Genomic DNA, 13,969 nt, shown 5'->3' on the forward strand with positions numbered 1-13,969 from the left:
TTTCTCTTTATTGCTGTGCTGTAAAGGTTCAGTAGATACATGTGAAACATTGTACTGATGCAGACACCTCGGCACCAAGCATATGGGATAAGAGTGGTACAAAATTTGGAGATCATTCAATAGGAAGAAATAACTTTCATTTCAATGAACATATAGGACGGTCCCTAGACTAGTAGTATACACATGCTATTTTGAATTCTTGGATTCGTTTTCTGCACTCACAATCTACTCCCAGAAACCAGAACGATCCCATCCACCTTTCTCTTGACCTTCCCTCAGCCAACCATGACGATCCATCGTCAACGCAGCAACTCTTACGAACACCGTTCCGTCAAGCAGCTCTGCATCTTCAAGCTCAGTTCCCTTAAATATTCCGGCTGAGCGGTCGCCATACAGTTGCGCAAAGTGCGCAAGCGCACGTTGAGCCTTTGGAAGGTGTTCATTAGGATGCAAGATTGTGCTTTGAAGAAGAGCGAGCCAGGCGTTGGGAGTCGGGACGTCTTCCACAAGCGTCTCTTTATCGGGTGTGGGGTGAGGTCCTGGGGCAGTTAAGTTGGGTGAAGTGCGCGAGAAGAAACTCGCAATCGGAATCACCGGGCGTCCCCGTGATACCCAGACAACGAGCGCAGATGCGAGATACGAATGTAAAAGGATTGACTGGGCGTGAGGAGCCAGATGTTCAATGAAAACATGCAGGAATAGCGATGATGTGACAAGATGCATGCTGAAGAAACGGCACCATTAAATAATATTCTTGTGAATCGTAACAGATTAACAAAGACTCACGTGAAGAAATCAGCATTGAAGTCCTTACCCTCTTGCAGACCAGCTACTCCGTACAGGAGGGTCACAAGGAAAGAGAGTTCGTCGACTTTGGCTTTCACTTCCGCTTTGTCATTCATGTTGACAGTCCATTGCTCGGCATACTTCCTGATGAGCTCCCCTCGTTTGCCAAGTACTTCCATCATCGGAAACACTCTTACTGCATTTCTATATGCAATCTCGTCTTCGGACTCACCCCTCTTTCTGGGTACCGTGCAGACTGAGCCGGGTGCAAGCTCGGGGTCCTTCAGCATTTTTGCAACGATGGTGAAGGAGTGAGTTCCAGCAGGCTTTGATAATGTCAATGCAGATGACAGGCGCGACGTGAGTGAGTCAGCAGCAAACAGCGACCTTGGTAGGAGAGCATCGAAGTCCGTTCCCCTCTGGACACAAGCCATGGCCAAACCTAATCGACCATGTTGACAAATAAAGTTAGATTAGCATGTACCAGTGCGTACCTCCCACGACCATTCCAGGTGAATCAAACTCGATTCCATATCCTACATGAATGAATGGATGCAAGACACCGGATAGCAACCGATTGACCATTTGAGGCTGCTTCTTGTCATCCGTAATACTACTGACCCAGTTTGCATTCGTCGCAAAGACGTATTTATCGAGGACTGCATCCACGCTCGACTTCATGATAACCTTGGTGAAAAATGCGACATATGCTCGGAAGTATCTTGGGGTAATGATAAGTCCAGCGTCACTTCAACTAATGATTGTGGACCTGAAAATTACCTCTCATCGTCGAAATGTTCAATCCAGTTCGATTCCGTGATTTCATTAGGAGGTTCGATTGCTTCTCTCTGGTAAACTGCATGCGATTCGAAGGCTGCCTCCAAAACCTTCGGGGGTGACCCTAAAGTATAAATAGCGTACAAGTGATGCGTCAAATGGCTATAACATAATCCCCTCAGTATCACCGTCCGTTAAACCTCGAAAACTCTAGGAGAATCATACTTATGGAAATTCTTTTCGTTGAAGAATATGTGGAAGCGTTCATGGTTTTCTTTTAATAATTTGACGAGCGATTTTGCGGAATCAGAGGTGAAACCGGGAAAATGGGTAGGTGCATAACCAACTACCGTAGGCGGCGTCGGCAACGGAAACAGTGCATCAAGAGTCTTCTCTGGAGTAGGGGTCACCATTGTTGAAGCTTTTGGAGACGGGATATTAATCACTGTATGAAGTGGGATGGGTCTTTGGACGAGCGCCGGTGAGCGCATGTACTTGAGGCACTTTTATACAATGCCGGACCAATGGTATATGAGACATTGCAGACACGGGACTTGCGTCGTAGGAAACGAAGTCATGGATGACTGAATACGAATGTAAAGGGATGTGCATTCATGCACAGATGAGCCCAGAGTTCACATGTGGGCACGTGCTTTGAGCGTCATTCCAATCCATAACCCCTCAAATGCAATTGATCCGTGACAGTATCGACACTCGCTTTCTACAACGCAACGAGAACTTCACTCAGACTAGGTCAAATCCATTCGGTTGAACTTTGCGCGCAATCGAGATGATCGCCGGACTCCTAAATGTCTGATGTACAGTCCAGTAACATGAGCTCCATTCTTGGCTGCACACGCTGCATCACATCAGACTCAGTTCAAATTCAGACCACCTGGCCTTCTTATCGACCCCGTTCGGGCATCGACTGTTGGCAGTCACACAGGCTCCTCTTCGACTTCCATCACGACTGCCAGAGGTGCTCGACGCGCAGTACTTTTAATTGAAATTGACTGTTAAGAGTATTTACTGAAGGTCTTTTGTAAATGGCAATCTCTGAAGAGGTTAAACGCCAGATTGGCCAGGTCCGAGGCTAATTTAGCACATTTGATGGGTGCTAAAATATTATGTCTGCTTTACAATAGCACTTCGTTTTCGGATTTGAAGGTTATGAGCCAAATGAACACATCACCAAGCTAATTCGCGATTATTATGTTGGGTAAGTTTCCGAGACTACCTTGACCCGATTTATAATATGTATATGCTAACCTCGCGGTTAGGAATGTGATTATTTTTAGAAGAAATATCCGCAGTTCGCATCATAAAGTTCATGTTTTCTTTCTCGTGTCTCTGACATAGAATCTATCAAGGTATCCCTCAGCTTCACAATTTGATTCAAAGACTACAACAACTTGCCAAAGACTCTGGACACGCTCAGCCACTCTTGATAGGTATAGACCAGGAAAATGGTCTTGTCTCTGCGTTTAGCTCAACATCCAAACCCGATGCTGGCACTCAGTTGTAAGTCCGTGCCTTAATTAATGTTTCTTCGACATGAAAGTCCGTCTCGTGAATTAGCCCGGGAGCAATGGCGGTTGGCTCGACTGGTGATCCGGAAAATGCAAGAAAGGTGTCGAATTCGAGCGGTCGTGAAATGCACCTTGCAGGTATCAGTTGGGCATACAGTCCAGTCGCTGATGTAAACTCCGACATCCGAAATCCCGTCATAGGTATGTCATCTACCAATGTATGATGCTATTGATTCTGACGTGCGACCGTTGATTAGGCGTCCGTTCATACGGAGAAGGTATGTTATTCTAAGTCGCAGTCTTTATTCCGACTTCGTTCTGAGTACAGCCAAGATGCGAGAGCAGTTTCGTCATTTGTCTGTGCACTGTCGGATGGTTATGTTTCTGCCGGAATTGCGTCCTGCGCAAAGCACTTTCCTGGACATGGGGATACGCATGTCGATTCGCACCTTGCACTACCGGTAGTCACTAAGGACCTGGCCACTCTGGAGCAGACCGAGCTAGTTCCTTTCCAAGATGCAATTGCGAATGGTATTCCTAGCATTATGACGGGGCATATAGCACTCCCACCTCTCATCAAAGCACTCGGTGCAGACAAAGACGAGAGAGTTCCCGCTTCGCTCTCCCGAGGAATCGTCACGATATTACTACGAGAAAAGATGGGATTCAAAGGTGTTGTCGTTACCGACTGTTTCGAAATGAATGCTATTTCCAAGGGGTACGGTATTGGACCTGGTGCTGTTCTTGCCCTTCAGGCGGATACGGATATTGTCATGTGCTGCCATGTCTTCGAAAACCAAGTTGCTGCGGTTGAGACGACTTACACCGCCGTGGAGAGGGGTGACCTGGGATCTGACTTCCTCCGCCGAAGCGGAGAACGCATCGCGGCTATGAAGGAGAAATTCTGTGGGAAGTGGGAGGACATCCTCGGAAAGCCGCTTGACACAAATGCGCTCTCAATTCTCAAGAAAGATAATGAGCGTATCAGCAGAGAAATCTATGCACGTACATCAAAATGGCTTTCTAGGCCTACGGACGATAAATTATTGTATATTTCTCCACACTCGGATGTACTCGTCCTTACGCCGCAAATGGAAAGCATCAATGCTGCGGTAGATGATCCTCAGGATCTATTGCGGAGTGAAGAGGGACGCATAAGAAACACTGCAGGCCCGTCCTACCTTGCATTCGCGACTGCAATAGCACGTCGTGCACCCTTCTCCTCGCATATCGTGTACACACCGCTTGAGGCTGTTGAAGGTGGCACTCTCTCCTCAACGCTATTGCAGTCCATCTTGTCTGTACATGCGATTGTCTTCGCGACACGTAATGCCCATCAATCTGCGTGGCAATTGGCTGTACTTAGGCGTGTTGTGGATGTCGTAGGAAAGGCGGCGGGTGCTGGGAAGGAACAACCGATTAAAATAATCGTCGTCGCAAGTTGTGCCCCATACGATCATGCCTTATTACAGGCAGACGAAGCAACAAAAGCATTACCCTGCCTGTGCACTTACGAGTTTACCAAACCGGCCTTAGAAGAGGCAGCAACGAAACTCTACGGAGAAAAATTTGTGGAATAAGAGAATTGATACCTCTTGCGGGACCGTTTCTCTGGGCATGAATGGCCTTTCAAATCAAGCTAATGTACTTTTCGTAGCCGACTTTGCAACAACAGAACGCATTTGTGTCCATGAACGTGATATCAATTATCTCTGGCTAATGCATGCGGAGGTGTGATGAGATGACATTTAATCCAAGGGAACATCGGAAAGTATTCATCTATGCTGATTCTTCTACTCCTTCCACGGATACTCGAATTTGGGCTGATCCCTCCGCCTCCACAACTTCTTTCTGTTGGTTGGTCCTAAATTAGTAACTGTTCACCAATGCAGTGAGCTATACATACTTCCTTTTGGTGGTAGCATTCTCCGCAAATACTTCAACACAGTACTTTGACTTGAACTCGCGAATGAAGCGAGGATCCCTATACGCATCAATTAGTCGATGTGCTGAGACAGTGTTAGAGCTACACACCAAAGTTCACTGGCAACGCCGAGGTCCTTACAGCATCGCATTAAAGCGTTGCTCTTGCACGCCTCTGTTGCAGTCGCGATACCAGAAGGGTCGAAGTATTCTTGTTCTCCTCGAGAAACAGCCACAAGTCTGTTATCCAAACGTTTGTCAAGTATAAATAGCTTGAAAAGAATTAAAGCAACTACTGACCTGCCGAGGCATACTAATGCGTATTCTCTGCTGACAACTTTGGGACCTACGTTCGTTTCGCTTCTCGGCGCTAAACCCCATCCTCCAGGGCCAAAGGCTTTGTTCAGAATTCGCCGATACTTTATCTCGGGCAAATAAATGAGGCCCTCTAGACAATGCATTAACTTGTTATGCAGAAACTGGGGGTAAAAAACACTCACCTGGCTTGATCTCAATGTCAATTGGGTTTAAAGGTGCCTGAAGGACCTCAGCAGCCTCTTTGGAGAAGGGCTGGACAGAGAGGCCAGAATAACTTCTAGACCAGTCTGTCTTATTCTCGTCTCCAGAATAACTGTTCTGAGCCTCATTTATGGGTGGGATGGGCGAAGGGGCTGCACCGCCTGCCTTTTGTGCGACCTCCTCACTTACTTGGACTTCATTTGCAGTGTCTGGAAGAGAATTGACGATCGAAGGGTTGCCCTGTCCTGGCGTTCCATTAGTCGCATAGCGCAGCCAAAGTGGTGAAGCTCGGAACCTGGCAGGAGAGAAGTGCGTTGACGCGGATGGCTTTGCGAGGAAGGACGCTTGCTTTGCAAGCAACCTGAACGCCATGATGGACGATTCAGAGGCACTCACTTGTGCACGGTTTCACTTGCAGCCACGAGAAAAAGCGCGTCACGCGACAGACACGACATTTAGTACGTAACGTGATTACAGACGCGCTTAGAGCTAGCGCTGCTAATAGTAAGTGCTTGCCCGCTTGATAGGTTCCGTAAATCATAGACAGTTGGGACAGCAAGCATGTCGCAGCGTCCGTCTTCTGCAGTCCCACCTCGTCCATCATCGAGCTTGTCGCGCCCGTCTTCGGTAGCATCCCACCGAACGGCTTCGCGTGTTTCCAACAGACCACTCTCGCGCCTTTCGCAGCGATCCTCGACACGTCAGACGCGTGCTCTAATCCAAACATTAGTCTCTCAAGTCACCGGTCTCACCCCGGACGTAGATGATGAATTTGACGAAGCCTATGACACCGCTATCCGTCGAATAGACAGCCTCGCAAAGCATGCAGTCTCACCAGATCTGCAAACTGCCTTACGACGGCTTAGAGGGTGAGATCATAGCTGCTTGGCGTTTTAAGGCATTAACGAACATTTAAAAGGAAGGTTCTCGAAGAAAGCACGCATACAATCCAATGATGAACTGGCAGACGCTTTTGACATCGTCGAAAGAAAGCTCCAAGAAGAGATTCAGAAAAAAAGTGACCTTGATAATGAAATCAGCACGGCGAAACTTTCCGACCATTTACAGTTGCTTGTAAGTCTCGCTGAAGCTCCATATTTGAATTTGAACATAGTTGACTTCGATTACAGTACCTCCTTGCTTCTCCACCTTCTAGCTCGACGAATGAGTTTGCTGCCAGGCTCGTTGACGGTGTACAGAGCCCGAGCGCCCCCGCAACCTTAACTTGGGCGGACATTTTAAAGGAAGAGCCCTTTGAAGGGCAACACTGGCAGGGAGCCTATGGACTTCCACCAGGTAGCATTGCTGAACAATGGGAAGAAGGCAGCACAGACTCAAGCCCGCTATTATCTCCTGTCAACGACTCCGAACTAGATGAACGAGAAGATCTCTTCAGCACTCTTGAATATGACAACTCTACAGATGCTTCTGAGCGAGTTCTCACGCCTCCGTTAGACGGAAACACCAGACCAACGACTCAGGATCGCCTTGTAGAGTCTCTTCGATTACGCCTAGAGCTGGATGCACTTCAGAAACAACAATTCTGGAAGAAGTCATGGAGGACTGATGCCCAGCTTGACCGGGAATTTGATTTGGGCGAGCCATCAACTCTAGGTTTCACAACTATTTTATTGTTAAAGTGTTTACTCATTAGAAATATACAGGACCTTCATTTCACAGGGCAACAGATAAAAGCCATTACGTGAAGCCCGAAAATGAGGTGGGTTGTGGCGGAGTTTCCTCATAGCCGTGCTTATATTAAGTATACATGCACTCCCTGTAGCGGTATATCAACGAGCACGACGCCGTTCGCGAGGTACTCATTTCCTTACAAGGTCGAACAAGCATTCTATTTGAACAAGAAGTTAATAAGGATGGTGTTCCTTCTATGAAGGTAAGTCTCTTTTATTACCTAGCAATTTGGGAAGCTCCTTGCACCTAACGTCTCAAATGTGATACCCCAGGTATCTAGAGATGTTCCGAAACTACTGCACCTCACACCCTCAGCACAGCAATCGATTCTATCCAAATTCGCCCTCCTCGCTACGACACTCAACAGATTAAGAATATTCTTGGCTGCGGTTGTTCACGATGTCGTGGATGCTTCTTCAAAGAACAGCTCAAGGACACTAGAGGCTTTTGCTGAAGCTTTGGAACTTCAGGTTATTAGTTTTGAAGCATGCATGGCTCGGAAGGAAGAGACGATGCTTCGTGCACATACACAGACAGGTCGAAGCACTGTTGTGAGCTTGCTGAGTCTCGAGAAAGATGTCCGGCACGAGTTTTCCGATAGTTTCGACGAGCTCCTCGGAATCATCGATTCAATCTTTCTAGATACGGCATGGCTAAGTAGAGATAGGATACTTAGCCGCGTTAAACTTTCGCCGTCTTCGTTTACATCGCGATTATTGGACTCGCTTTTCGATTCGATTCAAAGAAAGGAATCATTCGGGGATACGACAAGTGCGACGCTGCTGATGCAGGTCTTCTGCAGGACGGCTGAACCTGTCTGGAAAATGCTTGGCGATTGGCTTCACAACGGCATATTCATGCCGGAAGTTAGTGATTCCATTTCGGCTCAGGATACCGTACCTCAGGAGTTCTTTATTGAATCCAATGGACTCGATCTTATGGACATCGATTTCTGGGACTATGGATATAGCCTTCGATTCTGTTCATCGGACGAGGACACGTCCTCCGATTTAACAAGTGTACCGATCTTTCTCCGGCCCCTCGCAAATAAGGTATTGAGCGCAGGAAAATCCATTGGTTTACTACGTATTCTCGGACATAGCCCCAGTCTTAATGAGCAAGGGAAGCTTTCAGCCAGAGAATGGACGTCCTTTGGGGCTTTCATGCTGAAACTTGTCAGAGGAGAGCACCTTTTTGTCGCAAGTGAGGCGGACATACATACTACCAACATAACCGCAGACAATGTATCTCTTTCACTCTCTGACTATCTCTTGCCCATCTGCGCTGATGCGGAAAAGACGCTCAAGGATCTCCTTTATACGGAGTGCGATCTCCTGCGTCACCTTCATACAACAGAAGATCTCTTCCTGTCGCGAAAAGGAGACATCATTGCTGACTTTTGTGATGCATTGTTTACCGCAGTAAGGGAGACGCAAAGACTGCACCTTTTAACCAGCTAATTCCCTTTACCAGATTGATGCGAAGAAGATCTGGACAGACTATCACTTTTTGAATACAGCATTTCGTGAGGCGGTCAGTTCTCGTTACTCGCACCAAATAGACTCGAGCCTCGTACGTCTATCGTATAAATCTAGTAGTAAAGTCGCGCTACTTCGTTCCGTGAAATGCTTTGATGGCCTCACCGTCGACTATGCTGCACCCTTCCCACTGGCTTTCGTCATCAGCAGCAACGCGTCGCGGGTGTATAATGCCGTCTTTGTTCTACTAATAAAGATCAGACGTGCAAAGACGTTTCTAGATAACATCCTTCTACGGATCTCCGCGGCAGACACAACACGTTCTCGAGATGAGCTAAAGACTTTCTATGTAACTCGAAGCAAGCTATCGTGGTTTGTGAAGTGAGTGATATTTATCCTCATGTCAATTCAATGACTTCTTATAATCGAAATGATGTAGCATTTTCTTGGACTTCGTTTGTTCATACGTGCGTTGTTAGCATTCTGACGTTGCGTTTAATAAAACTAACGGCTTTCTAGGTCTTGCATGTCGAGATTCAACGACTTCATGCTTCCTTACAAGGAGCTGACTCTCTTGACGATATCATCGGCCTGCACCAAAAACAGTGAGTTTATCATATGTAATATCTTGTGCTGTATTAAAAATGTTTGTGCAGCCTTTCCACAATCGAAAGACTCTGTTTTCTTGACGATAAGGTAGGCGACGTCGATTTCTTGGTTACATGTAGACTGTGCTGATAACGATGTAGACGTCATCCCTTCAGCGTGCATTAATATCAATATTCGACATGTGTATCTCTTTCAGCGACTGCTTCGTTGCCTTCGCTGGGGATACAACATTGAATACCTCCCGCCTTTCCATGTCTCGTCCGAACCGTCACAGAAGCCGTCGACAACGCCGAGCAAAACTAGATATCGTATCACACGAACCCATCTCGTCGTTCCGGGACGAAGAATCTGAGAGTTCCGATTCCGATCTCGACGAGTCGTTGATTCTCCAGGAAATCATGGGAGATGCGAGTCCGTCATCTGCAGCGGCTCCAGCAACGTACGAATCGTTCTATGCAGGAGAAGAGGACTTCTTTGATCATAATGAGAAGATATTGAAGGATCTTGATTCGTTGGTTAGGTATATGCGTCGAGAGGTCGAGAAGCTTGCGCTGACTTCCAACGGACATCAATTTGGTGTACTTGCCTTTTCGTTACAGGATTGGGATCTTTGAGTCTATGTAGGGTATTAGATTGGTTAAGTGTACGAGTACAATGTATAAATACAGAAGGTCATAACTATTCGTAAGTAGTATATAATGGAGATACAACATGTAGAATGCAGCATACAACAAGAATACAGTCAGATAAAGCAGCCTATAACTCATGCCCAAGAAAACGAAAAAGAACGGCGGCACTACGACAGAACGCTACTAGCTCCCTTCTTGTCTACACGGCGATTAATCCCTCCGAGGAGAATCTTGATCAATAGTTCGCAATCCAAGGGACCCCCACTGTACGGGGTGGTATCTACCATATCCTTAAAAAAAAATTCACAAAACATTATGATTAACGACTGCCCATCTCGGCTCCTGAGCATGGAACAGCTTACTCGTATTCCGTATTCCTTTGCTATTTCATCATCTAGCTCTCGTAATGATTCGGTCGCCCTCGGATCATCGCCTACTTGAACGAATTGGATTCCAACCTAAGAGACAAAAGTCAGATGAACAGGATGATTAGTGCTGCTAATGAGAATCACACATACTTGAGAAACGGGCAAATTCCCTCGATCCAGGCGTCTGGCAGCCTGAATTATGACAGCCTCCGGATCATCCGCTGAAAGAAAGTCAGGAATCTGTCAGCCATTCCAATTCCGGAATACAAGATGGACACATACTTGGCACACCATCTGTGATGATAATGTAGTTCACTGGCTTGATACGTCGTAATGCATTTAGGTCACCCCTCCGTATCTCTTGCTGTGCCCTCTCGAGGTCGGATATATAATCATGTAGAAGTTCTTCTAGTTTTCTTGCAAGAAGGGATATACCCTGGGGATGTACACTGTCGAATTGACGTTTCACCGATGCTGCGCTCTGCAAAATAAACCCATATCAATATATAGATACCAGGTAATAATATATTCGTGAGAGACTTACGCGCATGTTGTTGGCCGATCTGTTTGCGTTGAGGAAATATGCATCGAAGCCGTCTGTATCATACTTGGCAGCAACATCAGCTAGCGAAGCCAGTGCTTCTCTCGTCTAAAGGTAGAGAATCAATAATAGTGCATCGGAAGAACACAGTAATGGCAAGGATACGGATACGAACCTCTGCCCATCTCTCTCCTGCCATCGAAGCCGAGTCGTCAATAATAAATATAGTCTTGTACTGCTTAAGTAGCTCCAAAGGGTCTTCTTTGTATGGTAGTGGCGGTAATGGCGGTGAAGGTCTTCTTGGGCTGGTTACAGCATCACCTCGGGGCGATGAAGACAGACTCGATGAAGTAGAAGGAAGAGGCATCGCCATATGAGTAGGGCTCGAGCCAACTGCCATTGCCATTCCATTCCCCACACCATATCCGTATTCCTCAGGCAACTCTCCTCCATAGTCGCTCCTCGAATCTGGTCCCAATGAACGATCTCGTCGATCGCCAGATGTCAAGTCAGACGCACTCCTCCGATGGCCCTTCGATGAAAGTGAGAAACCCGGAACGTTAAGAAACCCATCATAGGGAGTACTGGTGTGAGGTTGAGGGAAATGGATGTTTGAACTGGAAGGGTCGTTAGCGGAATATGGCGGCGGCGCCACCCCTAAGAATTCCGAGGTCCTATCCGTTCTACTCGGGCCCGTGGCATTCGCGGACCTCGACCGCCGTACATCCGTAGCGCTCACTTCTTGCGATCGCAGGCTTACCTGTGATGCGGCCAACGTCTGTGACCTCCTGTGTGTTAGGGTATGTGGTGCAGGGGGTGCAGGAGTTAGTCGGCCAGCGACTTGGTCGGCATCATGATAATGATTTGAGGTATGATTTGAAGACACAGTGTCCGCAGCAGACGAGCCTATGTATTCCGGTCCAAGGGGATGCGCACGCGACCGAGGAGGACTGTGAAGCTTTCCAAGCGCTCGAGGTCGAGATATCTGTGACGAGTCTCTCCTCAGAGTGGACCTCGTCGGCGACGAGGGAGTGTTGCCCATAGATCGTGGTGGAAGGACAAAGAAATAATTACTTAGTCCTAGCAGGCGACTCTGAGCGGTCTACATATGCGGAATACCGTGGCAAGCGGTGAGCTTACGAGAAGCCTTCGAAACGAGAGTGCTTAAAGTTCATGACTCGAGTCAAATATACAAGGCCGTCTATTTGTCCGTATGTATATACAAGTATGTCTATATTTATATATCATATCATGAGATAAACGGATTCTTGCGATCAGCCACCCTAGGAAAGGGTCCGTTTGCAGCTAAAACGACCGTCTGCTTTTCATGCGAAATGTATCCCCTGATAAATCCCTTGTAAATCATATTCGCAAGGTAACACTCCACCTCTTCTACTTCAACATCTTCGCCAACTACGCGAGTTGCGCAGTGAAACATATTGATCGGGATACGTGTATTACGGTCAAGTAATATCCAACTGCGAACAGCCAGTCAAGAATAGGATAAACTCAGATGAGAGGGGACTTACACTTTTCGGAAGAGCCCTCGTATCGCAAGTTCACGCGCTCGCTCAAAAATTAGCCAAGCATTTAGCTCTAATAATTTCTTCTCCCACTTGGCCATTGCAGCATCATAAGCCTTGATGTCTGCCTTGCGTATTGCGGAAATGAAAGGCGAATAAACCTCCGACAATACAGGAAAGCGATCCAGAAGCTCGTCTGAAGGTAGATGTCCACGCAGAATACGCATTGGAATCAAGCAGGACAATATTCGTCTATGTTTCCGGGACAGTGTCAATGCGATGCTTCAAACGGATTGGCGGTACATACTGTCGATTCGCGTCTGCATTGATATGACAGTTGTAAAATGCCCACGTTAGCTCTTGCTCGGCCTGTATTTCAATGAGTAAACATAATTCTTGATACGCACAATAATCGCTCTCACCTTTTCGAAGTCTTCATTGAGGAACGCTATCACGCCAATATAATACCTGTAAGTAACCTGAATACACGTCATCAACATTTAGCTTAACCATTTTCATTATACTGCCCTACCTGGTGCGCTCTCGGGTAAGACGATAGAGGAGGTATATCTCTGTTTGCTTCTAGTGCTCGAAGAATGTTACGTGACAGAGCTATTCGTTTTACCTTGAAGCTCGTCAGAAGGAGCCTTTAAGATATGCAAAAGGCTACTCACTCGGAAGTAACATTTCATCACCAATCCGACAACATAATAAATACCCCACTTCCGCGACTCGGCGGGAGGCGAGGTCCTAACCACAACTTTGAATCATTTTCACAAACAAATGTGGATGTCATACCTGTCTGTTACGCAATGTGTAAATGCCTTCGTTAAAATACGGGCCGCCTCCTCCATACATTCGGTTTGGTTGTTCGCAGTGTCTGCCTGGAAATTCATTCAATATACTGCAACCGGAGGAACAACAATGCGACATACGTCATAAGCGATATCACGCAGGTCTCTCAAGATTGCGAACAACGCAGGTAAAGTCCACCCAGTATTGTTAGTAAAGAATCGGAAGAATGAGCTGCAATAGAAATAAAATTAGCTTTTCTTGTGGTTATTTCAAGTTGGTATTTAGACTGCACACGAGACGAGTGATGAATGCTCCTTAAATGCATCGGCCGGCCTGTCATTTGCAACGTGGTTCACAACGATGACATAGGAAATAGCGATTTCGTCCCAGGGAGAAACTAAGGAACCTTCGTACGCTGAAAGCGACTGACGCTGTAAACGCACAGTACTGTAAACACCGTCGAGAATCATACGTGGAAGAGAGCGACTGACTGTAGGGTTTCTGAAAGCTTTAACCATGTCTTTCGCGTGTGGGCTTGTCGGTCGTAGCAGGTATGCTAGATGAAGACCATTTTGCTCAACAAGAGCTTCAGAAAGCATCTTCAGGAAGTCCGAGAATGCAACCATCTTTCGTCAACTCCGTCTTCAAATTGCGTCGTTTATGATAGTGATGGCCGGTTGTGACTTTTAACAGTGAACACTGTAGGCAAAATGTGGTGGCCAGGAATGGCTGATGGTAAGATGGAAAACAAAGATAAACAGCACGCACGCGTCATGCATGTGAGACGCGTCTCGTCAAGT

The 13,969-nt window shown here is 46.8% G+C and overlaps 6 protein-coding genes across 6 annotated transcripts; 2 read left to right on the forward strand and 4 right to left on the reverse strand.

Annotated features, from left to right (window-relative positions):
• Positions 1-206: 206 nt before the first annotated feature.
• On the reverse strand, positions 207-1,976 carry FOMMEDRAFT_111131 (uncharacterized protein; the record flags this gene model as incomplete). Its single annotated transcript, XM_007268578.1, has 5 exons — positions 207-724; positions 787-1,228; positions 1,281-1,507; positions 1,567-1,725; positions 1,789-1,976. The coding sequence occupies 5 exons, from the start codon at positions 1,974-1,976 to the stop codon at positions 226-228; spliced, it is 1,515 nt and encodes a 504-aa protein (XP_007268640.1). The 3' UTR covers positions 207-225.
• A 633-nt stretch (positions 1,977-2,609) lies between these two features.
• Positions 2,610-4,672, forward strand: FOMMEDRAFT_30073 (glycoside hydrolase; the record flags this gene model as incomplete). The annotated part of the gene is made up of 6 exons (XM_007268579.1): positions 2,610-2,648; positions 2,709-2,782; positions 2,923-3,084; positions 3,142-3,293; positions 3,350-3,370; positions 3,426-4,672. The coding sequence occupies 6 exons, from the start codon at positions 2,610-2,612 to the stop codon at positions 4,670-4,672; spliced, it is 1,695 nt and encodes a 564-aa protein (XP_007268641.1).
• Positions 4,673-4,885: 213 nt separating this feature from the next.
• FOMMEDRAFT_90628 (mitochondrial genome maintenance MGM101) lies at positions 4,886-5,906 on the reverse strand (the record flags this gene model as incomplete). The annotated part of the gene is made up of 5 exons (XM_007268580.1): positions 4,886-4,939; positions 4,995-5,076; positions 5,127-5,255; positions 5,316-5,463; positions 5,516-5,906. The coding sequence occupies 5 exons, from the start codon at positions 5,904-5,906 to the stop codon at positions 4,886-4,888; spliced, it is 804 nt and encodes a 267-aa protein (XP_007268642.1).
• A 189-nt stretch (positions 5,907-6,095) lies between these two features.
• On the forward strand, positions 6,096-9,927 carry FOMMEDRAFT_158502 (uncharacterized protein; the record flags this gene model as incomplete). Its single annotated transcript, XM_007268581.1, has 11 exons — positions 6,096-6,403; positions 6,458-6,608; positions 6,665-7,148; positions 7,199-7,254; positions 7,318-7,428; positions 7,499-8,647; positions 8,700-9,085; positions 9,144-9,171; positions 9,224-9,309; positions 9,361-9,400; positions 9,454-9,927. The coding sequence occupies 11 exons, from the start codon at positions 6,096-6,098 to the stop codon at positions 9,925-9,927; spliced, it is 3,273 nt and encodes a 1,090-aa protein (XP_007268643.1).
• Positions 9,928-10,109: 182 nt separating this feature from the next.
• On the reverse strand, positions 10,110-11,893 carry FOMMEDRAFT_135592 (uncharacterized protein; the record flags this gene model as incomplete). The annotated part of the gene is made up of 6 exons (XM_007268582.1): positions 10,110-10,232; positions 10,305-10,400; positions 10,461-10,531; positions 10,593-10,791; positions 10,855-10,959; positions 11,027-11,893. 6 exons carry the CDS (start codon positions 11,891-11,893, stop codon positions 10,110-10,112), a joined length of 1,461 nt encoding a protein of 486 aa, XP_007268644.1.
• Positions 11,894-12,100: 207 nt separating this feature from the next.
• Positions 12,101-13,795, reverse strand: FOMMEDRAFT_135593 (uncharacterized protein; the record flags this gene model as incomplete). Its single annotated transcript, XM_007268583.1, has 10 exons — positions 12,101-12,329; positions 12,381-12,626; positions 12,682-12,743; positions 12,797-12,853; positions 12,907-12,999; positions 13,049-13,124; positions 13,173-13,258; positions 13,310-13,400; positions 13,464-13,600; positions 13,661-13,795. The coding sequence occupies 10 exons, from the start codon at positions 13,793-13,795 to the stop codon at positions 12,101-12,103; spliced, it is 1,212 nt and encodes a 403-aa protein (XP_007268645.1).
• Positions 13,796-13,969: the final 174 nt, after the last annotated feature.

The sequence above is a fragment of the Fomitiporia mediterranea genome, assembly GCF_000271605.1.
Source record: "Fomitiporia mediterranea MF3/22 unplaced genomic scaffold FOMMEscaffold_8, whole genome shotgun sequence".
Classification (NCBI taxonomy): Eukaryota; Fungi; Basidiomycota; class Agaricomycetes; order Hymenochaetales; family Hymenochaetaceae; genus Fomitiporia; species Fomitiporia mediterranea.